At 47.0% G+C, this 27,084-nt stretch overlaps 2 protein-coding genes across 3 annotated transcripts in view; one reads left to right on the forward strand and one right to left on the reverse strand.

Annotated features, from left to right (window-relative positions):
• Positions 1-15,915, forward strand: part of MIER1 (MIER1 transcriptional regulator) — a 33,542-nt gene extending 17,627 nt beyond the window's left edge. For both annotated transcript variants that reach the window (XM_066193002.1, XM_066193001.1), the window contains 9 exons: positions 1,903-2,035; positions 4,341-4,405; positions 4,734-4,806; positions 6,053-6,204; positions 7,021-7,102; positions 8,263-8,357; positions 9,047-9,174; positions 11,784-11,920; positions 12,829-15,915. In XM_066193002.1, the coding sequence (XP_066049099.1) occupies positions 1,903-2,035; positions 4,341-4,405; positions 4,734-4,806; positions 6,053-6,204; positions 7,021-7,102; positions 8,263-8,357; positions 9,047-9,174; positions 11,784-11,920; positions 12,829-13,145 (1,182 nt within the window). In that variant the 3' untranslated portion in view covers positions 13,146-15,915. The remainder of the gene's footprint in view (positions 1-1,902; positions 2,036-4,340; positions 4,406-4,733; positions 4,807-6,052; positions 6,205-7,020; positions 7,103-8,262; positions 8,358-9,046; positions 9,175-11,783; positions 11,921-12,828) is intronic.
• Positions 15,916-16,208: 293 nt separating this feature from the next.
• On the reverse strand, positions 16,209-26,552 carry SLC35D1 (solute carrier family 35 member D1). Its single transcript, XM_066193003.1, has 12 exons — positions 26,326-26,552; positions 25,584-25,617; positions 25,373-25,459; positions 24,814-24,881; positions 24,140-24,211; positions 23,477-23,545; positions 23,062-23,164; positions 22,313-22,405; positions 20,194-20,261; positions 19,662-19,740; positions 19,073-19,155; positions 16,209-18,226 (listed from the first exon to the last, which is right to left on the reverse strand). The coding sequence occupies exons 1-12, from the start codon at positions 26,544-26,546 to the stop codon at positions 18,118-18,120; spliced, it is 1,086 nt and encodes a 361-aa protein (XP_066049100.1). The 5' UTR covers positions 26,547-26,552; the 3' UTR covers positions 16,209-18,117.
• Between the last annotated feature and the right edge of the window lie 532 nt (positions 26,553-27,084).

The raw sequence follows: 27,084 nt of genomic DNA on the forward strand, positions 1-27,084 counted from the left end.
CCCCAGCCCATCCCAGTCCATCCCAGTCCATCCCAGTTCACCCAGCACTGGGATTAGCCCCTCCCCAGCCCATCCCAGTTCACCCAGCACTGGGATCAGCCCCTCCCCAGTCCATCCCAGTTCACCCAGCACTGGGATCAGCCCCTCCCCAGTCCATCCCAGTCCATCCCAGTTCACCCAGCACTGGGATCAGCCTCTCCCCAGTCCATCCCAGTCCATCCCAGTTCACCCAGCACTGGGATTAGCCCCTCCCCAGTCCATCCCAGTTCACCCAGCACTGGGATCAGCCTCTCCCCAGTCCATCCCAGTTCACCCAGCACTGGGATTAGCCTCTCCCCAGCCCATCCCAGTCCATCCCAGTCCATCCCAGTTCACCCAGCACTGGGATTAGCCCCTCCCCAGCCCATCCCAGTTCACCCAGCACTGGGATCAGCCCCTCCCCAGTCCATCCCAGTTCACCCAGCACTGGGATCAGCCCCTCCCCAGTCCATCCCAGTTCACCCAGCACTGGGATCAGCCCCTCCCCAGCCCATCCCAGCCCATCCCAGTTCACCCAGCACTGGGATCAGCCCATCCCCAGTCCATCCCAGTCCATCCCAGTTCACCCAGCACTGGGATCAGCCTCTCCCCAGTCCATCCCAGTCCATCCCAGTTCACCCAGCACTGGGACCAGCCCCTCCCCAGCCCATCCCAGCCCATCCCAGTTCACCCAGCACTGGGATCAGCCCCCCCAGCCCATCCCAGTTGGATTTCAGGGCTCTGTGCTGCTGGTCCCTGCGGTGCTGCCGGCACCAAAAGCAGCTGTGGGGGTGGAATAATTGCAGGAATCGCTGAAGCTTTCCGCGCTCCATCCCTGCTCAGCCCATTTCTCTCCCTGCCCTCAGCTGGCTTCTATTTTTAATCTGCTTTAAGCTGCACATGTGACAGTGCTCTGGTGGCTGCTGGAGGTGCACAGCCCTGTGTGCTGGGCCTGGGGCTCCTCAGGCCACACAGAGTGTACAGACAGCAGCCTTGGAAACAGCAAAAATGGATTTGAAATTATCAATTTCTAAGTTTTATCTGCTCTGCTTGTAATAATTCCTGTAGTTGTGTGTGTAAATAAAGGAATTTATTCTGATTTTTGGTCTTGACTCAGTGTACTGAACCAACCCTGCTGTTGTGTTCAATTCCCATGGATTTTTATGGATTTTTACTTCCATCTAAATTCCTCCCCTCTTTGTTAAAAATTCCTAAGAAAGGATTTTAAAGACCAAAGTAATATTTAAAGTGAAATGAAATTCAGTAAAAAACCGCGAGGATTAAAAAACCAGCAAAGATTAAGATTTCATTTGGATTCATATTTCTGATTTGTTACACTCTGGCTGTTCTATTGATCCACTTTAAAACGACTTCAGAATATGTTCCCACATTAAAACGTTACTAATAAAGGAATTTATTCTAATAAAGGAATTTATTTTAATAAAGGAATTGATTCTAATTTTTGGTCTTGACTCAGTGTACTGAACCAACCCTGCTGTTGTGTTCAATTCCCATGGATTTTTATGGAAGGTGCCATTTCCATCTAAATCCCTCCCCTCTTTGTTAAAAATTCCTAAGAAAGGGCTTTAAAAACCAAAGTAAAATTTCAAGTAGAAATGAAATTCAACCAAAACCACAAGGATTTAAAAAAAAAAAAAAAGCAAAGATTTAAATTTGACCTACTAGAAAAAACCACCTCAGAATGCATTCGCGCATTAAAAAATTCCATTTATGGTGGCTGAACTGGACAAGCCACAAATAAAAAAAAGATTCGTGGCTCGACCTATTGATAACCCCAAAAATCCTGCCAAAATCACATTCACAGCTGAGCTGCTGCTGATTTATTTTTGTTTTTTCCCCCTCTTTGATTTGATTTTGTGGCAGGAGGAAACCATCAAAGACTCCTCAGGGCAGGAAGATGAGACCCAATCCTCCAACGACGAGCCAGCCCCGTCTGTCGCTTCTCAGGACCCCCAGGAGATGATTCGCCCTCGGCGCTGTAAATATTTCGATACCAGTACGTCCAGTTTAATGTTCTGCCCAAAAATCCCAACATCGCCGAGCTCTGGGAAGCTCAGCTCTAGTTAAACCCAGGAATTCGTGGTGTTCCCTAAAAATGCGGAGTTTTCCTCCGCTGAGAGCAGCGATTGATGAGAATTACGCTCAGAGCGAAAAAAGAAAACTGGTTTTAGCTGAGGGCTGAAGCTGCTCTGCTGTCTCTGCGGAAGGACAGGAGATAAATCTCTTGATTTTACAAGAAAGGAGTCAATATTGAAAAATATTTGAAATTTGAAATGTTGCGGGTTAAAATTAATGGCCAAAATATTTGCCAAATGGTTTTGGTATTTGTCCAAGTCTGAGCTCATCCACAGGAGCGCAGAGTCCACCTGAAGGGAGCAACCAACTGAAATTTCCTGCAGATAAAACACAGGTTTCCTCAGAAACAGAACAACAAGAAAATCTGGGGAATTGTTAACCCTGGAAATAATGGAGGGGGGGTGGTCACAAAGGAGAAAATTTGCTTCCAGAATTCCCCTTTTGATTCTGTTGCCAGCGCTGAAGTGATCATTTTCATTCTTATTTTGTTTATACATTGATTTTCCATCCACTTGAACTCTGATTTCCCTGATGGGATCTGACCCTTTTGGGCTCCTTGGGACAGCAGATATTTTGTCTCCCTTCAATCAGATTTGAAATTCCTTCTGCTCTCTGTTTGAACAAAGAAAAGGTTCCTCACACTGGATAATTATTAGTCACAACTTTGTAGAAATGCAATTTTAAATTTGTAGTTGATTTAAATCCAGAATTGCCAAGGAACCTTTAAATTTAAATTTAAAAAGTCCAAAATTGCCAAGGAACCTTTAAATTTAAATGAACCAAGTCCAAATTTCCCAAGGAACTTTTAAATTTAAATTGAAAAAGTCCAGAATTGCCAAGAAACCTTTAAATTTAAATGTAAAAAGTCCAAAATTGCCAAGGATCCTTTAAATTTAAATGAACAAACTCCAAAATTGCCAAGGAACCTTTAAATTTAAAAAGTCCGAAATTGCCAAAGATCCTTTAAATTTAAAAAGTCCAAAATTGCCAAGGATCCTTTAAATTTAAATGAACAAACTCCAGAATTGCCAAGGAACCTTTAAATTGGAGTTTTAAAAGTCCAAAATTGCCAAGGAACCAAACTGTCAATTGAAATGAGCAATTCCCAAGTGTGCAGCTGTGCAGAGGATTGCAAATATCTTCAATGAATTCCTGGTTTTTTAAGCAGAGAATTAACTTAAGTGTTTAGGTTTGGGGCTTTTCACAGCTTTTAGCTGTACAGAAAAGGTCATTTCATGGAAGAATTTTATAAATAGTTTTATAAATGATTTTAATGCTGCAGGGTAAACCAGCACCTTGGAAAGGGCAGATGGTCTGTGTCATAAAGAGCTTAAAATTCCAATCCTGATCCCAAATAATCTCCTGGAAGTGCTGCTGGGCCTCTCCAAGCTGTGCATCCCAGGAAGACACACTCCCAGATATTTTTTTGATTTTTTTATTGATTTTTAAATTTAATTTTATTTATTTTTTTATTGATTTTTTATTGATTTTATTTAATTTTATTTATTTTTTAAATTTAATTTTATTTTTATTTAGTCATTATTTAATTTATTTAATTTTATTTATTTTTATTGATTTTTAATTTAATTTTATTGATTTTAAATTTAATTTTATGTATTTTTTATTTCTGTTTTATTTAATTTTTAAATATTTTTTAATTTAATTTTATTTATTTTTTGTTTATTTTTAATTTACTTTTATTTAATATTTAATTTTATTTATCTGTTTATTTATTTATTATTTAATTTTGTTTGTTTTTAAATTTTGTTTCTTTTTTATTTCTTTTTAGCTTTTTAAAATCATTTTTTAATTTCTTTTTTTATTATTCACACACCCACCTACTGCTGAGATCTACCTAAAATTCCCTGAAAAAAACAACAGCAGCAACTAAACCAGGAGCTGATTGAAAAGGAGCTGAGCCCCACAACAAATATTCCCAGAAAAATTTTAGAATAAACTTGGGGATCGTTCAAAACTGAGAGGGGGAAAAAAAAATGGAATTTAGCACCAAAATTTCAGGACCTGTTTGTTTATTTCTGGCTGAATTTCTCGGAGCTTGGCTTGGATCTTCACCCCAATGTGGGTGGGTCATTTTGTTTTTTTTTAATCTTGTCATGAGTGTTGTCCCCAAAAGTGTCCCTGGCCCTGCTGGGGCTGAGATAAGGAGGGAGGGCTGGAGGCTGCTGAGCTCTGCTGGCCTGAAATGTCTGCAAAATTCCTTCCAGATAGTGAAATCGAGGAGGAATCTGAAGAAGATGAAGATTATATTCCCTCAGAAGACTGGAAAAAGGTAAATGCTCATGAATTATTGATTAATTCATCTGGTACTGGGTGAGCTCTGTGGAGCACCTAAATCCTCTGCAGGTTTTTTTCCTTGTAAATAAGAGAATTTTGATCATGAGAAATCCTTTAAATCCTCCCCAAACAGTCCAAAAATCCATTTCCATACAGTTGTTCTACATTTTGAACCTGCTCCTTGCATTTTTAGGTTTTAAACAATCAAAGTTTTAAGAGGGGAGGAAAAAAAGGATGTGGTCATGCTCTTGTTTGCTAACAAAAGAAAAAAAAATAAATAAAATCTCAGGGTTGCTTCACTTCTTCTTTTTCTTTCCCACCAGGAAATCATGGTGGGCTCTATGTTCCAAGCTGAAATTCCAGCTGGCACCTGCAAATACAAAGAGAATGAGAAAGGTGAGATGCGACCACTTGTTGGTCTTTGGGATTAATGTCTAATTAGGAGAAGGAAAAGATTTGATTGGTGTCAAATTTTGTACCTCTTCAATCAGGAATAAAAAGTTCTGCTTTTGTGGGTTTATTATTTTTTTCCCCTCATCCCAAGCAGAGGCTTTGGTTGGATGCTGTCAGCAAAGGCAGATCCAGCTGGGAGCGTTAAAAAAAAAAGGAATTTTCCTGCTCATTCAGCCCATTCCTAAGAATCTGCAGGTCAATGAGAATGGATTTTTTTTTGATGGTTTTGTATAATTTAATTTTTGAATAACCACCACAGAGGTTGTGGATTCCCCTGGAGGTTCCCAGGCCAGGCTGGACAGGGCTTGGAGCAACCTGGGACAGCAGAGCTCCTTCCTCCCATTGGAATCCATGGAACTGGATGATTTTTGAGGTCCTTTCCAACCCAAACCATTCCAGGATTCTCTGAGAGTTCCTAGAACTCTTATTTTCTAGGATGAGCAGCCAAACATCCTGAACATCAGCTCTGGAACAAAAAAAAAACCTCCCAGAAAACTCCTGGCAGCTGTTCCCAAAGCGCATCCCGGGTGGAACAAAGCTGCTTTCTTTGCAGGACATTTAATCATTTTCTTTATCACTTTGGAGGTTTTATTTTTATTTATTGCCGTGATAAAATAATTTTTCCAAGTGGAGATTCTCCTGAGCTCTCCCCACTCATGCCTCCCTGTGCTGACCCTGCTTTGCCAAGTATTCCTCTTGGAATCAACGTTCAAATTCCTTTCTTGCTGCCCTTTCTCAGGTTGTTGAAGCTCACAAAATATCTGGATGGATATTTTGCTACTTTTAATAGCCAGAAGTTCACTTTGTTTTGCTACAATCCAAAGCTTGGCTCTTCCAAAATAAAATAGGGATAATTAGGGGGATATCTCCTTTGGTTCCCATTTCTCCATCATTTCAGTTTATTGTGGCTTCTCTGCTCTCAAGCTCCTGTGAAAGCTCTGGAAAAGGTGGAGATGAAAATTCCGGCTGAGTTCTGTAATCCAGAGCACAGATCATGCCAGGGATTTGAAGGCACAAAGTCCAAAATCCGAGTCCAAAATCCAAGTTTGGATTTCTGCATCCGTGGGGTTTCACCTCTGTGCGTTTAATTAACGGCGCTCCAACGGTCAGAGACAATAAACACCTAAACAGTTATTTCATTTTGTGGTAATTATTGTGTTTTCTTGTGTTCTGCCTGCGGTTTATCCAGTGTATGAAAATGATGACCAGCTGCTCTGGAATCCTGACTTTTTACCTGAGGATAAAGTGATAGAATTCCTCAACGAGGCCTCGCGGCGCACGGGGGAGGAGAAGGGGCTGGATGCAATCCCCGAGGGCTCACACATTAAAGACAACGAGCAGGTAGGGAAAAATAAACACAAAATGGAATTTGTTTTCTAGAATTCATCATCTTTTTTACTTAATTTTACTCCCAAGAGGTAAAAATGAGTTTGAAACGATTTCTGGATGCAGTTCCTGAGGGCTCACGTATTAAAAGACGACAAGCAGGTAGAGAAAAATAAACACAAAATGCAATTTATTTTCTAGAATTCATCATCTTTTTAACCTAATTTTACTCCCAAGAGGTAAAATCGAGTTTGAAACAGTTTTGTTGTTCCTTGTGGAAGTAGAAACTTGAGGTTTTTTACCTCTCAGTGAATATTAAATTGTTAACTTGGGCTTTATTATATATATATTAATTATATAGTTTATATATAATCTTATATGTTAATTGTATATATTATTAATTATATATATAATAAATATGGAATAGAAAATAAATAAAATCTTTATTTATATATGTAAATCTGAATGAATTAAATCTCTCAGGTACAGGATTTTTCAATTACAAAATTCTCTATGAATGCACCCTTAATTCTTTTCTTCATACTCAAAAAAACCCCAAAAAACCCAACACATCAATTTTAAAAATGTGTTTAATGGATGGAAAAATTTCAAATAAAACCCTTTATCACTTTTACAAATGTGCATAGTGGATGAAAAAGTTGCAGTGCTTTGCTTGGGTATTTTATAAAAGCAAATACATCTTCAGTTACACCAAGTGTTCATTCCAAGAGTTTATTTTTAATCTGAGATTTATTTTTGTCATCGGTGGGGGTTTTCTGAGTGTGCTGTGGTCTCTGGAGTGGTAAAAGTTGTGGATTTTCCTCCCTGCAGGCGTTGTATGAACTGGTGAAGTGCAATTTTGATACTGAGGAATCCTTACGGAGGCTGAGATTTAATGTCAAGGCAGCCAGAGGTGAGCACGCCCCGAAACTGAGTTTTTTTGCCCTAAGTTTGGGGTTGGTTTCACAGCCAGGCATTGGGGTTTGCTGTCACAAGGTTGGATTCAACTTCATTTCAATGCAGCCTCAGTGAATCTGTCATTGTTCTCTGGGAGAATGGAATGAGCAGATGTGGAAATTCACTTCCTGGACGTTTTTGATTTGAATATCTGGGACTTTGGCAGCGACTAAAAATTGAAAATTACTCCTTAACAAACTCAGTCGGGCATTTTTAGGTGTTTTATTGTGACCTTTCAGGCATCAAAGTGAATGCAGCAAACATGAGACATGAAATAATTCTGAATAAAGGAGCAGATTAACCTTTGATTGTCCATAAATAACATTTAAAACCCTGATAGATAAAATTAAATAATCCTAAATAAAGGAGCAAATTAACCTTTGATTTTCCAAAGTGTAACAATTACAAACCCCTCATACATAAAATTAAAAAATTCTAAATAAAGGAGCAAATAAACCTTTTTTTTTACATAAATAACATTTAAAACCCTGATACATAAAATGAAATAATCCTAAATAAAGGAGCAAATTAACCTTTTCTTTTACATAAATAACATTTAAAACCCTGGTACATCAAATGAAATAATCCTAAATAAAGGAGCAATTAAACCTTTGATTTTTCATAAATAACGTTTAAAACCCTGATATATAAAAAGAAACAATCCTAAATAAAGGAGAAAATAAACCTTTGATTTTACAAAACACAACATTAAAACCCCTGATACATAAAATAAAATAATTCTCAATAAAAGAGCGAATAAACCTTTTCTTTTCCAAAATATAACATTAAAACCCCCCTGATCTTAAAGGTGCAGTGGGAGCCTGGAGCATTTCCTGAGCTGATATTGATCCCACTCTTTTAAACTTTATTTCCTGGTGACCTGAAGGATCAATGATTCAATTGCCCAATTCCGTTTTTTCCCAATCTTGTCCTTCAAAGGGCAAATTCCCATTTTTATACTAAAAAAAAAAAATGAAATTCCTGGAGGGGGTGATTCCCATGGAATCAGCAGCTGCAGAAAGGACCCAGATTTTTTTCTGTCACTTCTGTTGCTTTTTAGTGACTTTTTTAATGAATTTTTCCCTTTCTTGCTCTTTATTTCTGATTTTCCTATAGAAGAATTATCTGTTTGGACAGAAGAGGAGTGCAGGAACTTTGAACAAGGGCTGAAAGTCTATGGCAAAGATTTCCACGTGATTCAGGCAAATAAGGTAAATTTTTAAGTGCAATTCTCCCTTTTTTTTTTTTACATTTTAAACCAAAGTAATTGTCAATAAATTTTTGCCCTTCATAAAGAAATGGGCAAAATAATTTAATTTTCTGCTGTAAAATCACAGAATTCCTGGAATGGTTTGGGTTGGAAAGGACCTTAAAGATCCCCTGGGCAGGAATATTTCTACCATCCCAACCTGGCCTTGGACACTTCCAGGGATGCATCCAGGGAGGAATTTTCCCCCAATATTTCCATCCAAACTGAGTTTGGATTTAATTTGGATTTCTGGGTTTCTCAAAGCTCAGAATTTATAACTGGAAGTGCAGAAGTCCTGGAAAAATCTTTGGGAAGAGCTGCTTCCCTGGAGGCTGGAGAAACTCTGGACACCCTTGGGATTTTTCCTCCTGGAGCTGCTCCTTCCTTAAAACCTCCAACCTTTTTACAAACACCCTTAACTCCCATCTCCATAAAATTAACTCCACGACTCCCATAAAAAAATTTAAACTTTATTTCAGAATAAACCAAGAATTTCCACTCTTCGAGCGCCTTTAACTTGGAATTTCACACTTTGCTCTTGTTCGTTTTTTCCCCTCGGAATTTCACCCTTTTTTTCCCTATAAATGCTGGATTTTTGAGGACCAAAATTACTTTTTAAATTGACCCAGAGTTGCTTGTGTCTGCTGCCAGGTCAGGACTCGCTCCGTGGGGGAATGTGTGGCTTTTTATTACATGTGGAAAAAGTCGGAACGTTACGATTTCTTCGCTCAGCAGACTCGCTTTGGGAAGAAAAAATACAACCTGCACCCTGGGGTCACGTAAGATGTGCCTGATTTCATCACTTTTGGGGGGTTCAATCTGCATTTTAGCATGTTCTCAGCTGAAAAATTCAAGGATTCACAGCTCGATTTGCAGCAGGAAAAGAGCCAAAGTCAAAAAATGTCGTAAGTACAAAAAGAAAACGTCCCAAGTGCGCGTAAATAATCTGTAACGTACATTTATGTGGGGCAAGGCCAGCACTTTGCACTGAGGAGCAGTTTTAATTGGAGTTTTGTTAGAATTTGGTGGCTTTTCTCATCAAATGTCAGTGGGTTTTCATTTCCAATGCTTGTTTGAATTAAATTCTTTTCCTACCAAACCCACGAATCCCAAGTTTCAGGTGGACTTTGTGGAGCGTTGTTCATCCATCCTTTGCACGACACCCAATCCGGGGGGATTTGGTCCGAATCTCCTTTTGCCATTCCCATCCTTGCTGAGGAAATGTGCGAGCAGAGCTGCGTTCCCAGCTCCTCGTGCTGCCCTTCATTCCAAAGCTCTGATTTGCCTGGCCCACTCTTTCCACTGCCTCTTGCCAAGCCTGCTTTACTCCGATTCTCATCCCTCATTTCTTCCTGGCTCCTCTCTCTCTCTCGAGCTTTCTTTGGAATATTTTTGTTTCTCCAAACGTTTCAGCCCTCTGGGACGCCCAGAGTTGCCATCAGGGACTTTGTGGATGTTGCAGAGGGTTTCTTACCTGGTAGGGACTGTCTGGCTCCTCCTCTCCTGCCATTTCTTGGTGGGTTTTTTTCCCCCTAATATTCCATCTTCCACCATATTTTCCATTTTTTTCCTCCTATTTTCCATTTTCCTCCAAATTTCTATTTCCCCCCCAAATTTCCATTTCCCCCTATTTTCCCCCCATTCCCCCCAAATTTCCATTTTCTTTCTATTTTCCATTTTCTCTCTATTTCCCCCCTCTTTTCCATTTCCCCCCTCTTTTCCAGTTTGCCTCAATTTTGTATTTCCCCCTATTTTTCCCCAATTTTCCATTTCCCCCCTTATTTCCCCCCTATTTTCCATTTTCCCCTTATGTTTCATTTTCCCCCTATTTTCCATTTTCCCCCCATTTTCCTTTTCCCCCCTCTTTGCCATTTTGCCCCCTTTTCCCCCCTCTTCTTCATTTCCCCCTATTTTCCATTTCCCCCCTATTTTCCATTTTCTCTCTATTTTCCCTCAATTTTCCCTTTTCTCTCTATTTTCCATTTGCCCCCCTATTTGCCCCCCTGTTTTCCATTTTCCCACAATTTTCCATATTTCTCCAGTTTTCCATTTCCCCCCTATTTTCCAGTTTTCCTCAATTTTGTATTTCCCCCTATTTTTCCCCAATTTTCCATTTTCCCCCCAATTTCCTATTTCCCCCCTATTTTCCATTTTCTCTCTATTTCCCCGCCAATTTTCCATTTTCCCTCCTATTTTCCATTTCCCCCTCAATTTTCCATTTCCCCCCCTATTTCCCATTTTCCCCAATTTTCCATTTTGCCCCAGATGAGACATTTTTGGTGGTTGGTCACCCCAAACTCTCTTCCTACTCTGTCATTAAGGACTGGGCTTGTCTCTTCTTGACTGATTTTGCAGATAAATTCAGGGAATTCAGGCTGTAATCCCAACACCAGGACGTGTCAGGAGAGGCTGTTTCTGGAATTAATCCAACCTTCCCATGAAATCCAAGGATTTTATCTCATTTTTTTCCATCTTCCAGCCCTGCAATAAATGGCAGAGAAGGAAATGTCTCAAACTCTGGAGTTTTTCACTTGGTTTTAACTTTACCCCTTTGGGAGTTTTTTGTGCACAAATGTGATTTATATTTCCTGGAATGCTTTGGGATTGGTGGCTCAGCAAATCCCAAGGGTTTCATGCCTGAAGGGATCACTTTTGGAAACCAAAAAGAAAGGATTTGGAGTCGTGGAATGGTTTGGGTTGGGAAGGAGCTTAAAGCCCATCCAGTGAGCAGGGACAACTTCCACCATCCCAGGGTGCTCCAAACCCATCCTTGGACACTTCCAGGGACAGCCACAGCTCTTCTGGGAATTCTTCTGGGAATTCTTCTGGGAATTCTTCTGGGAATTCTTCTGGGAATTCTTCTGGGAATTCTTCTGGGAATTCTTCTGGGAATCCTTCTGGGAATTCCATCCCAGCCTGTGGGCCTGATATTTCTGGCTCTGAGGGATTTTTAGCCTGCTAGCAGCTGCTGACTTTTTCCCAAGGAAAAAATTTCTCTATTAAGTTTTTTTTCTCGAAACAACCTCGGGAAACAACTCTCCTCTGTCAGAACAACTTCTCTCCAGGTGGTGTTTTGCTGTTTCTTTAGTTTATTCCCCAGCCATGTTCAGTCTGGATGGGAACACCTTATAGAAGGCAGTAAGAGTTAGGCAATAAAAGCCTTTTTTCTGCGCTCTTTGCCTGCTGAAATATTTCAAATCTTTGTGTCCCACAGCGACACCAGCCCCTCCCCGCCCTCCCAGGGAGCAATTCCTTCCCGATCTCCCGTCCCTCCCTGCCCTCTATCGCCAGGAATCCTTTCCCAGATGAAACCCCCCCTCGTGCAGTGCGTTCAGGGGTGTTTCCAGCCCACCCCAGCCCGGCTGAGCTGTGTGTGTGTGTCCTGCAGGGATTACATGGATCGGCTCCTGGACGAGAGCGAGAGCGCGGCTTCCAGCAGGGCCCCGTCCCCTCCTCCCACGGCCTCCAACAGCAGCACCAGCCAGTCTGAGAGGGATGACTGCACCTCCAGCAGCAACCAGAACGGTGAGAGGGGCTTCTCCTGCCTCTGCAGCACAATTCCTGCCTCCTTTGGGGTGGGAGAGCTCGTGCGTGGACACCTCCCGCCGTCCCAGGCTGCTCCAGCCCGGCCTTGGGCACTGCCAGGGATCAGGGGCAGCCACAGCAAATCTGGGAATTCTATTCCAGCCCTTCCCCACCCTCCCAGCCAGGAATTCCTTCCCAATTTCCCACCCAAATCTCCACTTTTTCAGTTTGAAGCCATTCCCTGTGTCCTGTCCCTCCATCCCTTATCCCTCTGCAGCTCTCCTGGAGCCCCTTTAGGGCCTGGAAATGGCTCTGAGCTCTCCCAAAACCTCCTCCAGGTGGACACCCCCAGACACAAACAGCCTATTTCAAGTTAAAACTGGTTCTTAAAAACCCCTGCCATGTTTTGCATTTAGGCAGGGGCCTTGTCTTGGAAGATAAATTCCCCCTGGCATTTCCTGCTAACTGAGATGTGTGAGTTCTGTGTGCCCTGTGCCAGTGCAGAACTGTAATTCCAGCGCTCTGGGGTGTCTCTGAGGTGGGAGCTGGATTTTGGGGAGCTCCTGCTGCTCCTCAGGAGCTGTTCCTGAGGGCCGGGAACGGGACAGGAGCCAGGAGAGGAGAGCAGAGCTGAGGGAGGAGCTGGGGCCTCACTGAGAGCCTGGCAATCGCCTGGAAGCAGCATAAAGTGCCCAGCTGAGGAGAGCCCACCTGCAGCTCCTGCCCTTCCAGAACATCCCCTGCTCCTTTTAAGAACTTCATAAACCCCCTTGTATCATTTTTAGGAGGAGAAGGAAAAAACCACTGGATTATCAAATCCACTTTTAATCCAAATTCCGCTTGCCTCGCCCGGCCCAGGGTTTTGTGACGCTGCTGAGCTTTGCTGATGGGTTTTTCCTCCCCCCCAGGTGTCTCTGCCAACGGCCCAGGGGAGGTGGCAGGGAAGGAGGAGCCCAAAGGGGAGGGAGTGCACGTCAACGGACCTTGCAGTGGGAAGAAAACCCCTCACCCAGACCCAGACACCAACGGCTATGAACCCGAAAACCTCCCCAGCGAGCCCAAAGTCGCTCATTCGGCCCCAAGGAACGAGCCTGAGCTGGAAGAAAAGAGTGAGAGACCTCTGAAAAGGAGAAGAATTAACAGCAATGGGAAGGAGAGTCCAGAGTTCTTCCAGGAAACCAACTCCCACGGGAAGCTGGAGGAGCTGGAAGCTTTGGATGACTGAGTGCTGGGAGCTGATTTTATTCCTTGGAGTAAATTTTGGGGTGTCTAAAATTTTCAGGGTTGATGGGTTACCTTCCAAAATCCAGTTCCAGAAACGATCTGAGATTTTTTTGTTTGTTTCTTTGTTTGTTTGTTTGTTTCCTGAGACCTTTCAGTTGGCTCTAAAGATCTGATATTTGGGGTGTGGTTTTTTTTTCAGTGCTGAAAGAACAGCAGAATACTGAATTTCTCAGAGCTGGCAGCTGCAGTTCTGGGATAAAAGGCTCTTAAATATTTCAGGAACAAAGCAGTGAGTTGCTGCAAAAAAAAAATATATATATATATATTCCCAGCCTAATAGATTAAAAGAATGTGTTAACACAGCATTTAATGTATAAAACAGCATTTAATCAGTGTGCAAGTGAACAAAGCATTTGGGGCTTTGCAGGAAGTTAAAATGAAACAGGAAAAGCCAAGACAGAGCAGGCACCAGAGACTTCCACTCCTGCTGGAGAGAGGAAAATGTCACCCCATCATTAAGGAAACCCTCATGAATCCTGAAAGTTATGAGCACAACTATTTTTATATATAGAAGTTTTAAGAGGTAAATAAATAAACCAGGTCAGGTTTGTCTATGTAAAATTGTTGACATCAATGATGTCTTTCCATATTCTTTATCTGGGCTAAAGAAATACATTCTGTATTTTTCCAGATTTCCTTTGTAGCCTTTGGAAGATTTTTACAGTTACTTAATGTCTTGATTGAACTGTCCTTTCTTAAAACAAAAGCTTGTATAATTTTCTTACCTTGTACAGTTGGTAAACTTTTATGAGAGAGTTGATAACCCTTGAGTCTAATGTCAGCTTCCTTTTATTTTGCTGAAGTCTTTTCTAAAAAAGAAAAACCAAAAAAAAACAAAAAAAACCCCACCAAAAAAAAACCCACAAAAAAACCCCACCAAAAACCCAAACCAAACCAAACCAATGGACTTAAAAAGTTAATCACCAACTTGTTAATTTTTCTTCCCAGAAACGAGTAAATAATTAACATGGGAACGGTTAGGAGGCATTTGATTTTTGGAGATGTGTTCTATTTTTTTTCTTGTTTTATGGGAAAATAACGTTGCAGTTCTTGTTTTAAGCGTGCTGCTTGCATTGCACACATTTCCTTGCTCTCTTCCTCCCTTTATTTGCAACTCAGAGAAATCTCACAGCAGCCAAATTTACGAGTTTGCTGAACCTCCCTCAAGTTCAGCTGTTCCATCCAGGGCTGCACTGCTTGGAAATACAAATCTCCTAAAAAAAAAAACCAACAAAACCCAACCCTCCACTGGTTTAAAAACCTGGTGCTGGAGTGCAGTTCCTGAGGAGCACAGGGACGGCTTCAGTGGGCAGAGGTTGGACCTGATTGATCTCAAAGGCTCTTTCCCAACCTAGAAAATCCTGGGGATTCTGTGTTGCTGCAGCCGGAGAAGGGAGAGCAGGAATTTCAGCTTGAGCTGTGGGGAACTGATTTCAGTGTGAAAACAATGAATGGGAAGTGCCAGCAGCACCGCTGGGAAGCTGTGGATGTAGGATTTACAGTTGGAAATCCAAATTCATTTTGGTTTTGTTTCGTTGTTTGTTTGTTTATTTTCCAGCCCAGCTCCACTTCTGCTCTGTTCAAGTTGGGGGTAATTGTTCATTTGTATCATTGATAACCCTGTGTCCTCCTCCTCCTCCTCCTCCTCCTCCTCCCAGGTGTGCTGTTCATCCTTAACTGCTTCTTTTCTCACCAGGTTTACGCTCTTTACGGTTCCAGGTTGAACCGAACGGTTGGAAATGGACGGTTCAGCCCAAAGCCCCGTGCCGAGGGCTTGGGCCGAGTCCTGCTTTCTCCTCCACTGACCTTGCCCTTGGACTTTTGTGATCAGGAACGAACCAAAGGCCGGGCTGAGCCTGGGGCTGCGGATGCTGCTCCCAGAACCGCGGGGAGTGCTCAGCTCTGCTCCTGGACGCGCTCCGGGTGAGCTTCGTTAATTAACTCCGTGTTAATTAAGGAACGCGGCGATTAATGCCTGAGGCAGAGGTTGCTGTTGTAACTCTCCCCTCAGGTTGTGAGCTCGACCTCCAAGTTTCCCCTTTGGCTCAGAGACGGTTCCACACAAGCACAATCCTGTTCTCACTTTCATTTGGACGCTCTCTGTTTGCAAGTTGGAAATTCTTCCCCCCAGAAAAAAAAAAAAGAAACAAATCCATAGGAAAGTTTCCAGAGGAATTGTCTCAGGCTGGTGTGTGAAATCCAGCAGTGTGTATATTTTCAGGAATGTTGCTTTGGTTTTTTTTATCTTATTTCTTTTTTATTTTTTGGTGATCCTTAGAGGAGAAGCCGACATTCCGTAATCCACTAGGTAATGCTCAGCTAGACTTTGAAGACTATTTCATTCTCATTTTACCTTTTGTTCATGCTGGTGTTTTATACAATACTTTGGTCATGTTTCAAAACTTGCAGCCACTATGAACTCGATTTAAGTCGTTGCACTACTAAAGCTATTGAAAAAATCCTGGAAATCTGCTAACTTTTGCTTTCCTTCCCCAAGCCTTCAGTCCCAACAGGAAATCCTTGGGCTTCCCAAAGGCTTCAACGTGCTCGAAAACCCCCACAAACACACCGACCCTACAAGATGAGTTTGATACAATTCTTTTCTTTTTTTCCCCACACAGTATTTTGCACTGTCAGTAATTCCCTCCTCTTCCTCCCCCTTCCCTGTCTGCAATTCTGGAAAAGCTTATTAAAAATATTTTTAAACTTACTGTCTGCATCCAAAATTCCTGACTGCTTGGTTTTTTTGCTCCAGAGGGGTGGAATATTTCATCTCAGAGGATGGGAGAGCAGTGATCCATTTTCCTGGATCAACTTCCAACTGTTTCCTTCATTCCCCAGAATGTTTCCCACGTCCCTCTTTTCCCTTCTCAAGGAATATTCAGAGCTGGAAACCCAAACTTCCCCACCTCACCCTGCAGGGGCTGTGAAAAGCCCCCCAAAATCCCAGATTTATCCACCCCCAGCATTCCTGGGAAGAGAAGGATGATGAGGCAGGAGCAGCTTTTGGTTCATTGGTTTATTGGAAGCAAATACAAAAATACGGAGGCACATGAATCCCTTCTGCTCTCATTCCTCACATCCACAGCCTGCCACGCATTCAGCTTTTCATCCCTGAAACGCTCATTTTCTAAATAGATTCTCTATAGAAAACATTTCATTTTGTTTTGAAGTCAATTAATAGCATAAAAAATACTGTCAGAGGAATTCTTGGCTTGCCCAGGGTGCAGGATCCCAGCGTGGCCAAAAGAAGCTTTAAAAATCCTTCCCTGTTAGGACTGCAAATCTAACCAGTAGATTCGAAAAGAAACAGAAAATCATTAATTCAAAATAAAATAAAAAAAATACCAACCTGATAGAATCAACCTCCTGGCTGTGAACTCAGCACAGCAGAGTGGGAGCACACGGGGGGGGGGAAAAAATGGGAATTTGGGAATGCTGAGCAGCTGGGAGGGAGCCCAGCAGCACCTGGATCCCGGGAACCAGTGCAGGGATTTCTGGAGGGTTTGTCCCCCTCCCTCCCCTGGGACAGAGCCCGGGTTTGGCTGGAATTTTAGGAGACAAAATAATCAGGGATTTCTTTTTTACTGTGCTCAGAAGGGGAAGGTGCTGGGGGCTGCTCCAGGACACCCCGGCTTGCCCCTTGTCACTGCAGTGAGCACAAAATCCTCCAAAAAGAAAAAAAAAAGGGGGAATTGTGGCTCTGGAATTGCTCCAGGAGTGGGATGTTGGAGCTCACTGGCTCCACACTTCCCCAGGCTGGAGCTGCACCCTCGCAGAAAATCTCCTTCCCATCCAAAACCTTCCGAAAAACTCCAACAAATGCAGCTCTGCCCAAGAGCAGTTCGAGTTCAGGCAAATTTCTCCTGGAAAACCCCGCTGTCAGTGTCTGGAGAAGCTGCTAGGGTACAAAAATCTCTAAATACATTCCACTAAAACGGGGTTTGGTTTGTTTTTTTAAACCAAGCTTAAAAACAATTCTTTTTAAACTGAAATACAGCTCCTGGAAAGAAGTGCTGGGTCAGCCAGCCTTTAAAAACCACTGAACACGCTGCCCAGTGTGTTACAATTCCCGTTCTTCTAGTGGGTCACAATTCCATGAAAAACAAGAGTGATGGAGCACCCTGTACTTGGTTAAAAACGAGGATTTAAGTCCTTGTGCCTCTTCCAGGGCTGGGAGCTGCAGCCTTTGCAGATTGCCTGGATGTGCTCTGGATGACCTTGGCTCTCCTGTTGATCCCAGCAGCTTTCCCAAATCCAAGGCTGGAGCGAGGAGGCAGGAAAACCCTTCGGAGCCTCGGAAAGCCAGAGGTGAACACAAGGAGGGCAAACCCACCTCGAGAAGTGGGTTCGTGCACCAAACCAACAGGAAAGGAAACAGGAAACAGCTGAAAATTCAGTCCAGAGAGCTCGGAACATCCATCCAGGAGGTTTCTTCGGCTCAGCCCAGGAGCAGCTTCCAGGGGAACGCCGGTGCTGGAATCCTCGGAGCCGCACAGCGCCGGGTGCTTGGGCATTCCCGTCCTTCCAGAGCCAGGCTGGGATCAGCACATCCATGGATGCCAGGGAGCAGATCCAGCCAGGAACACCCCTCTGGCACATCCCAGCCTGCCCTCTGCCCACGCCCCGTCTCCGCCACCCGCCGACTCCCAGCTTGATTAGGAACCCGTTAATTCCTCCCGATCACGCTTAATTAGGCTCATCCTTCCCCCGCTCCCCCCTCCCCGTGCAGGCTGGGATGGATCTTCCCAAGGATTTGTGAAGGCAGCAAATCTCAGCTGTGCAAATCAAAGGCGTCCCCGTGGGCCCTGGCAGGAGCCCCGCGTCCCTCCCCACGCTCTGCCCGCGATCAAGCGGACACGAGGAGGTGGCTTCCCCCCCCCAAAAAAATTCCAAACAAAGCCTCTCCCCCCTCACACCGAGCTCTTCCCTTTAATATCCATCTTGCTGCCAGCATCTGATTCCTTGTTCAGCTGCTCCTCGGTGAAAGTGATGTAGGAATACACCAGGCTTCCAGCAATACTGCAAAGAGAGGCAGGGAATGTGTTGGGAATGAGCTCGGCTCCTGGAGCGGCCAGGAAAGGCCAGAGCCACTGCTGGAGGCATCAATTCCTGTGAGAATTCCCAGTTTTCCTCCTAAACCCAGGTGGTTTTGTTCAATTCCTGCCAAAATGGTTCCCAGCCTAGTGCTGGATCTGTTCCACCCCCAAAGGGATCCTGCCGAAGGACAGGAGAGACTCCCACAGCACAGTCCAGGAAGGAGACCTTCCCAAAAATAATCCCAAAAAATTCTGCTGCTGCTGCTGCCCCAATTCCAGCAATACCGCAGAGAGGCAGGGAATGTGTTGGGAACGAGCTCGGCTCCTGGAGCGGCCAGGAAAAGCCACAGCCACAGCACAGGGATCTGCTGGAGGCATCAATTCCCGTGAGAATTCCCGGTTTTCCTCCTAAGCCCAGGCGGTTTGTTCAATCCCTGCCTAGCGCTGGATCCGTCCCACCCCCAGGGACAGGAGAGACTCCCACAGCACAGCCCAGGAAGGATTCTTCTCCAAAAGCTGAATAATAAGAAATACCAGGTGAAAAAAACCCTCAAAAAAAAATAAAATAAAAATTCTTCTTTTGCTGCCTTAAATCCGTGACTCTGCTTGGCAACTCAGGGAAAACTCCAATTCTCCTGCGAAAATCCCCCTGTGGATTCTCCCGGCTTTAAAACAAACCAAGACCAAGCATAAAAAAAAAACCAATTCCATGGGTTTGGGGGTTTTTTTGGGGGGGAAAAAAATCCCTTAAATCAGTCAGATCCTTTCAGTTTCACCCCAAGCTGTCACCGAGAAATCAGAACCAAACCAACCCAAGCCCCGCTCTTACCTGATATTCAGACCAAGGAAGTTCATCCATGTAAAAATATAATCTCCTCCAAAAAACATCCCAATATAGGTTATTAAAATATTCTGCAAAGGAAGAACAGGATGGGAGGAACAGGCAGCCTGAGCCACAGGGATGTACGGGAAAGGGGAAACTATGGAAAGGGGAATTATGGAAAGGGAAGTTTATGGAAAAAAGGAAGTTTATGGAAAAGGGGAATTTATGGAAAAGGGGAATTTATGGAAAAGGGGAATTTTGGAATAGGGGATTTTATGGAAAAGGGAAATTTATGAAAAGGAGGATTTATGGAAAGGGGAAATTACGGAAAAGGGAAATTATGGAAAAGAGAAATTGTGGAAAAAAGAAGTTTATGGAAAAGGGGAATTTATGGAAAAGGGGATTTTTGGAAAAGGGGATTTTATGGAAAAGGGGATTTTATGGAAAAGGGGATTTATGGAAACGAGGATTTTATGGAAAAGGGGATTTATGGAAAAGGGGATGCAGGGAGTGGAACATGGGGGCTGTCATGAGGGATTAATGGGATTTCCCAAGGGATAACGAGGGTTCTTTGGGAGCAGGGAGCGCCCCTCACCTTAATGCAGCCAACTATTGTAGTTGTAAGAGCAGAGTTGTACTGAGTGCAAAGGACCGTGGAATACATGAGAATAAACCTGCGGAGCAGAGCCGGCGTCACGGAGAACACCCTGGGAATCCCCTCATCCCATGGGAAGGGTCCCTGAATTCACCCAGGGAACCAAGGAGGTGAGCTGAAGGACCCTCCCAAGGCATTCCAGGATTCCATGATCCAATCCCATCCTTTCTCCAGCAGCATTTATCCCACTTTGTTTTTAGCTTAAACCTGCACTGGAGGAGGGTTGGGAGATAATTCCCACCCACCACAAGTCTCAGGAATCACTGGAGTGAGGATTTATTGGGATTTTTAAACACCAGGGCACCACAATTCCCTGTCCCTGGAATGGAGATGATGCTTTCCCTGCTCCCAGCCCAGGAATCAGAGGAGTGAGGATTTATTGGGATTTTTAAACACCAGGGCACCACAATTCCCTGTCTCCAGAATGGAGATGATGCTTTCCCTGCTCCCAGCCCAGCATCCCAGTCCTTACCCCATCACGCAGGACAGCAGGAACTGCACGAGGAAGAAAGTGTCTGTCCAGCCCTGGTATTCCATTGCCTGCAGGGAACAGCACCTTGGGAAGCACAGAATTCCCAAAAAAACCCAAGGAACAACCCCCCCAGCACTGGCTTTCACCTCGCAGCAGGAAAAAAACCCAACCCAACTCCGGGCCTGGAATGACATCCCGAGGCTGGGGATCCCCTCCAGCCTCAGCACTCAGCTCCTCCCTCCTGGAAAAAGCAGGGAAGGAATCTCACAAGGCACAGGGATCAGGAATGTCCCAGCTGCCCCTCAGGCAGGATTGGATCATCCTGGAATTCACAAACTGCAAACCACGACACTCCAGCCGGCACATCCCAAGGGAGCCGTGACCTCTGGAGCTGCTGCTGATGAGGCAGAGCCTGGATTTCAGGGAAAGGGTTGGGTTTTTTCCTGGGATTTTGGGGAGCATGTGGAGTGCTGCATCTCGCAGCCAGGGAGAGCCCAAGATCCTGCAGGGCCTGGAGCATCTCCCTGAGGAGAGCTGGGAGCAGGGATCTCACCCAGGAGGTGCCCAGGGCCGCACAGGGACACGCAGGAATGTCCCCCTGGATCTCTGCAGACACCTGGACAGGTGCAAAGGTTCTCTGGGGGAGTCTCCAGGAGTCAAATCCAAGTGGAATCCTGCAGAGGAGGCAGGAGCAGGAGCTGCTCCCCTCATCCCTTCCCACAAGGAACACCAAACTCCAGCCTTGCAGGGCCCAGCCTGTAAAATTCCCCTTTTCCCCCCCAGGAATTCCAGGCAGGGCTTTGCTCAGCAGCACACACAGGGCAGGATGTGTTCCCTGGAACCACAAGAATTCCCAGATTCAGGAAAAGGCTCCCAAGGCCCTTCCCAAGGGGTTGTTTTTTTTTTTTTTGGTTTTTCCTGGAGCTGCCAAGGAGGAGTTTCCTGGCAGCAGCCCCAGCACAGAGCACAGCTTTGTGCAGCCGGGCAGAAAGGAGTTTATTCAGGGAAAAAGCGAATTTGAAAGAAGCCGTTGCTCTGTCTCTGGGCCGAACAGAGGCTGCTCACAGCAGCGCTGCCCTGCCCAGCCCCGCTCCTGCTCCTCAGGGACACCTTCCATCCCAAATCCAGCCCTGGGACAGCTCTGGAGGGTGGGCCTGAGCCACCTTCGGCCCCTGCTCATCCCAGCATATCGTACATGCGTTAAATAATTCATGATACTTTTATATATGAGATGTTGTTATATTTCATTATATTAATTTGTATTGATTTATATGGGTTTGTATAATTTACAGAGCTCATTTTCGTGTATACAAATAACTATAAATATAAAATAAAAAATAAATATTTCTTAAATTTATTTATATATTTATATATTTTATATATATTTATATATATATAAATTTCTGATTTATATATAAATACATAAATATTATATTTGTATATAGATTTATTATTATATTAACTCTTACACAGATTAATAAATATAATATTAACCCTTAATAATAATTTCTTAAATAATTATGATTTATTACTATTAACATAACTTATTGTGTTACAATACTATAACATTAATATTATTACTGTTATTACTCATAACAGTAATAATAATAATAATAATAGCAAATAATTTCACAGGACCACAGGCAGATAATCATACCAGTAATAATAAAGAATAATTTCATGCATTCGGGACCACAGGTTAACAAGAATAATAATAATAATAATAATAATAATAATAATAATAATAGTAATATTTCACGTCTCCAGGACCACAGCCCCGATGGGGCGCCACAAGCAAAGCGAACCCACACACAACTCAACCAAACAGCCCCAAAACGAGGGGGAAAGACAGACAGAAACTCCGGAGGAACTCGCGGATTCTAAAATCACTCGCCTTGCTTTAAACCCCATTTGGGTTTTCCCTCGCCCTCCCCTTCCCCGCCCCTCGGGCGTTACAAAACCCCCTCCGTGGAGCAACTCCGCGGGTTTAGGCCCAACAGAAAAGCTGCAGCTCCTTCCTGCTGAGGAGCTCTTGGGCCACCAACCCTTCCCCCGCGCGCTCCCGTGCCACAAACCCCACGGATCTGGGGCCGGCAATACGGGAATACGGGAATTTTACCTTGTGCGCATCTCCAGTGATGTAGGCGATGGCCAGGGTGGGCAGGAGCATGAAGAGTGCGTTGTAGTAGAGCAGCCCGTACTTCCCCAGCTCCTGGAAAGGGGAAACATCCCAGGGCGTGGGTGGGAACAGCAAGTCACACTCACATCCCTGCTGGGACCGGCACCGGAGCTCATCCATGCGGGATCCTTCCAACACCGAGGAGCTGGAGGCCGGGAGTTTGGGTATCTCGTGCAATTCCGCACTGGTTTGGGTTGGGAGGGACCTTCAAGCTCATCCAGCCCCACGGGAAAGGACCTTCCACTGTTCCCCAGGCTGCTCCAACCCGGCCTTGGGCACTGCCAGGGATCCCATCCCGGGAATTCCATCCAGCCCCACGGGAAAGGACCTTCCACTGTTCCCCAGGCTGCTCCAACCTGGCCTTGGGCACTGCCAGGGATCCCATCCCGGGAATTCCATCCAGCCCCACGGGAAAGGACCTTCCACTGTTCCCCAGGCTGCTCCAACCCGGCCTTGGGCACTGCCAGGGATCCCATCCCGGGAATTCCATCCCAGCCCTGCCCACCCTCCCAATTCCACCCAAAAATCCCATCCATCCCTGCCCTGTGGCAGCGGGATCCATTCCCTGCATCCTGTCCCTGCATCCCTCCAGCTCTGCGCAGATTCAGGGAATGGGATTGTTGAACCTCTCCCCCTTTTTCCCTCAATCACATCCCAACAATCCCAAAGGAATCCAAAGCCCATCCCACCTTTGAATCCAGCTTCTGTTTCACGTAGGCACCGTTTGCAGCTGTTAAGGCGTCGTTAATGAGGATAAAAATGTATCCCTCCAGGTCGAATGCCAAGTCGGCACTGGGAAAGGGGAAAAAAAAAAAGGGAAAAAGCAGGAGTTAAAAAAGAAAAAAAAAAAAAACAACAAGAAACCTGGGCTCTGCAGGGAAAATCCCTTCCACTCTCCGTGGAGCCAGCGAGTTGTCAGGAAAAGTTAATCATCAGGTTGGGATTCGGGTTCAGGGAAACATTCTTTCCTACTAGAGAGCACGTCTGAGGAGTGGGGGATAAAAACCCAACAAAATCAGTGTTTAATCCCTCTGCTCCTGGGACACACCGTGGGGTCCCATCCGCCTGGACCCTCCGGAGACGCGGGAATGGGGGACGGCTCACCTGGCAGCCACAAACGCGCCAAAGATCATGGCGAACACTGTCATCTGAACGCCCCAGGAAAACTTCTTCCTGCAAAAGGGAGGCAAGGAGGACACATCAGGCACTGCGCGGTGCTCGGGAATGCTCTGAGGGCTTCGGAGCAGAGCAGGGAGAAAGGGGGAAAACAAACCCCAAACAAACCCCGAACAAACCCCGAACAAACCCCGAACAAACCCCGAACAAACCCCGAACAAACCCCGAACAAACCCCGAACAAACCCCGAACAAACCCCAAACAAACCCAGCTGTGCAGGAGCTGCTGCGAGTGAAGACATTTTCAGACAATTATCTCCGGGATTTCTAGACAATTATCTTTGGGATTTCTTTTAGAAGATAAAGAACTCAGCCTGGAGGAGCTGGGAGCTCTGCCTGGGGCAGGCACGGAGGGAAGGGGCTGGGGGCACTCTGGGAGTGTCTCGGGGTCCCCTGCAGGAATTGAGGGGGAGGTTGGCACAGCTCCCTGCACTTCCCAAACCGCTGCGAGTGGAGACGGAGCAGCAGCTCCCTGCGGACACGGGGGAAGGGATGGGGGCCAGCAGCTCCCGCACCCGCCCCGTCCCCTGTCCCCTCCCCGCAGCCCCGGGACACCGAGCTGGCCCCGGCCCCGGCGGCTGGCAACACTCACTTGAGCAAGAATCCCTCGGCAAACATCGTGAAGGGGATGGAAAACCTCCTCAGCACCGTGAACATGGGCAGGCTGCGGGGAGGGAAGGGGCGGCGGGGTCAGAGCGGGCGGCGCCTCCTGCCCCAAACCGAGCAGGGACACAAAAACCAGCGTGGATGGCTGACAGGGACCTGACCCAGCCCGGCTTGGGGACCCCAGGGACACCCCCAAACCCTCACCCCGTAAGGGCCAGCCCCGCGTCCCTCCTCCCTGCCCGCGGGAAGCGTTTGGGAACACAAAATAACACAGGCGCCCAAAATCCTTTCTGCTCTTATTCCTCACAGGCACAGCCTGCCGTGCGTGCAGCTTTGCATCACTAGAACGCTCATTCTGTAAATCAACCCTCCAGAGAAAACTTTAATTTCATTTTTTTTTTAGTCAATTAAAGCATAAAAAATTAGTGTCAGAGGAATTCTCGGCTTTCCTAGGGTGCAGGATCTGGGGAAAAAAAATCAAGCTTTAAAAACCTGTTCGGACTGCAAATGTAACCCAGCGGATTCCAAAGGCACGTGGCACATCCCGGCGTGGGCAGGGAAGGAAGGGAAGTGCCCGGGATCAGCCACAGCCCCGGGGCCCCCGGAAAACCCCCGAGGGACGGCTCCAACCCTCCCCGAGCAGGAAAAGCCACCCCTTACTTCAGTTTCTTTGTGCTGAACAGTCCTGTGATCTGGTTCCCGAAATACAGGAGAGGTAGAGGAAATGTCTGCGAAGGAAGGAGGGATAAAAAAGCTGCGTGAGCGACCCCAGAGCACCCTCGGGGGATAAATATAGCCTGGAATTATTCCCAGCCCGCCATGGAAACCTTCACACACACCACACGCCACACACACACACACGTGTCCAGGGCCGCAGGATCCCGGGAAAACAGGCACGGACATCGCAAAGAGCCCGTGCTGGGACAGGGACACCCGGCGCTGGGGAAAGGAGCCCGGGGAGGGGAGCTGGGTGCTGGGAAAGGGGATTTGGGTGCCCGGAAAAGGGAGCTGGGTGCTGGGGAGAGGATTTGGGGGCCTGAGGAGAGGAGCTGGGTGCCTGGAAAAGGGAGCTGGGTGCTTGGGAAGGGGATGTGGGTGCTGGGAAGGGGGTTCGAGTGCCCGAGGAGGGGGTTCGGGTGCCCGAGGAGGGGATTTGGGTGCCCGAGGAGGGGGTTCGGGTGCCCGAGGAGGGGGTTCGGGTGCTGGGGATATCGCTCACCCGCCGGGGGATGTGTCTGTCCAGGTCAGGGAAGCTGACCACCCGCAGCGCCTTCCCCGCCCAGAGCACGGCCACCGTGGCCACCATCTGCGAGAGAGCAGCGAGGGGGTCACCCCAAAGCGGGGTCACCCCAGAGCAGGGTCACCCCAAAACAGTCACCCCAAAACAGTCACCCCAAAGCAGGGTCAGCCCAAAGCACGGTCCCACTCACCTGGCCCAGCCCCACGCACAGCGAGGACGGGAACCTACAGGAGGAGGGGAGCACAGATCAGGGGGGGCACCCACACCACACCGGGGGGTCCCCAAACCCACGGGGACACCGGGGGGACACGCAGGGTCGGGGAGGGGCGGCAGCCCCAAAGCAGGGGGTGCACGGGGGGTGCCGGGGCTGGGAAGGAGCCGGGGCAGGGGGGGTGACACGGGGGGGTGACACGGGGGGGGTGACACGGGGGGGGTGACACGGGGGGGGTGACACGGGGGGGGGTACCCGACCCCAAGGACGGCGGGGTGAGTGGCGGGGTCCCTATGGGAGACCCCACAGCGATCCGGGGGGGGATTCCCGATCCTGGGGTGAGTATCCCGATCCCGGGGAGCGTATCCCGATTCTAGGGGGGATATAGCGATTCCAAGGGGGATTCCTGATCGCAGAAGGAGTATCCTGATTCCGGGGGGGGTGGGGGGGGCGGGTGGTATCCCGATTTCAGGGGGAGTATCGTGATCCCGGGGAGCGCTTCCCGATCCCGGGGGGGGCAGCCCGATCCCAGGGTGAGTTTCCCGATCCCAGGGTGGGTTTCCCGACCCCAGGGGGGGGCATCCCGATCCCGGAAGTGATTCCCGATCCGCGGGGGGGGGGGAGGGGGGGGCGGATTCCCGATCCCGGGGAGGGTACCCCGCTCCCAGGGTGGGCCCCCCGATCCCGGGGAAGGGGGGGCGTCCCGCCGGCGCGGCCGTACCCGTAGGTGGTGAGGACGCTCTTGTTGACGACGACGATGAGGAAGGAGCTGAGGCCGTAGAAGGCGGCGGCCAGCAGGCGCAGGCAGAGCGGCGGGGCCGCCATGCCCCGCTCCGCATCGCCGGGCGCGGGGGCTCCGGCGGGGGCTCCCCCCTCGGCCGCCCCCTCGGGGCCCCCCCCGGCAGCGGCAGCGGCCGCGGGGCGTCTGCGCGGCCCCGGCATGGCTGGGGCGGGGCGGGGAGCGCGCGGGAGCGCGCAGCCGCGGGCACGGCGGGGAGGGGCCCGCCGAGGGGAGGGGAGGGGAGGGGAGGGGGATGCTGTGCGGGGGTGGGTTGAACCCGAGGGCGGCGGGGGGAAGGGACTCTGCTGACCTGAGACGTTGTAGAACACGTGGTTTTATTGCATGGGGCCGCGGGTAAAGAGGGGCTTTGCCTACGGCCACCGGCCTCGGCTGAGGGGAGAGAGGGAGAAAGAGCAAGGGGTAGGAGCTGAGAGAGAAAGGAGCGAGGGAGCGAGGTGGCGGGGTCAGAGGAAAGGTGAGAGAGCAGGGAGTAGAGAGGAGCCGGGAATACAGAGCGAGGTCCTTTACCATGCTTTATATCTCCTTTTGCGATGAATATTCTAATTCACAGTGGCCAACCAATACCAGACACAAAGCCCTATAGAATCTACGCACAGCCTATAAGAGCCACCACATTACCATACTGCGTTATATTTTAAACTCTGAAAACTACTCTTTAGACTTTTCTGTTTTGCCGCA

This window comes from Chamaea fasciata, unplaced genomic scaffold, assembly GCF_029207755.1.
Source record: "Chamaea fasciata isolate MVZ Bird 193981 ecotype frontalis unplaced genomic scaffold, bChaFas1.0.hap1 SCAF_10, whole genome shotgun sequence".
NCBI classification, from domain to species: Eukaryota; Metazoa; Chordata; class Aves; order Passeriformes; family Sylviidae; genus Chamaea; species Chamaea fasciata.

Excerpts from the sequence above, each read along its gene's own strand:
- SLC35D1 (XM_066193003.1), bottom strand. The coding sequence starts at position 26,546 with ATGCCGGGGCCGCGCAGACGCCCCGCGGCCGCTGCCGCTGCCGGGGGG. Across the intron at positions 19,741-20,193 it reads CTGCTGTCCTGCGTGATGGG|GTTTATTCTCATGTATTCCA; the intron begins GTAAGGACTGGG and ends TCTGCTCCGCAG. Across the intron at positions 19,156-19,661 it reads CAATAGTTGGCTGCATTAAG|AATATTTTAATAACCTATAT; the intron begins GTGAGGGGCGCT and ends CTTCCTTTGCAG.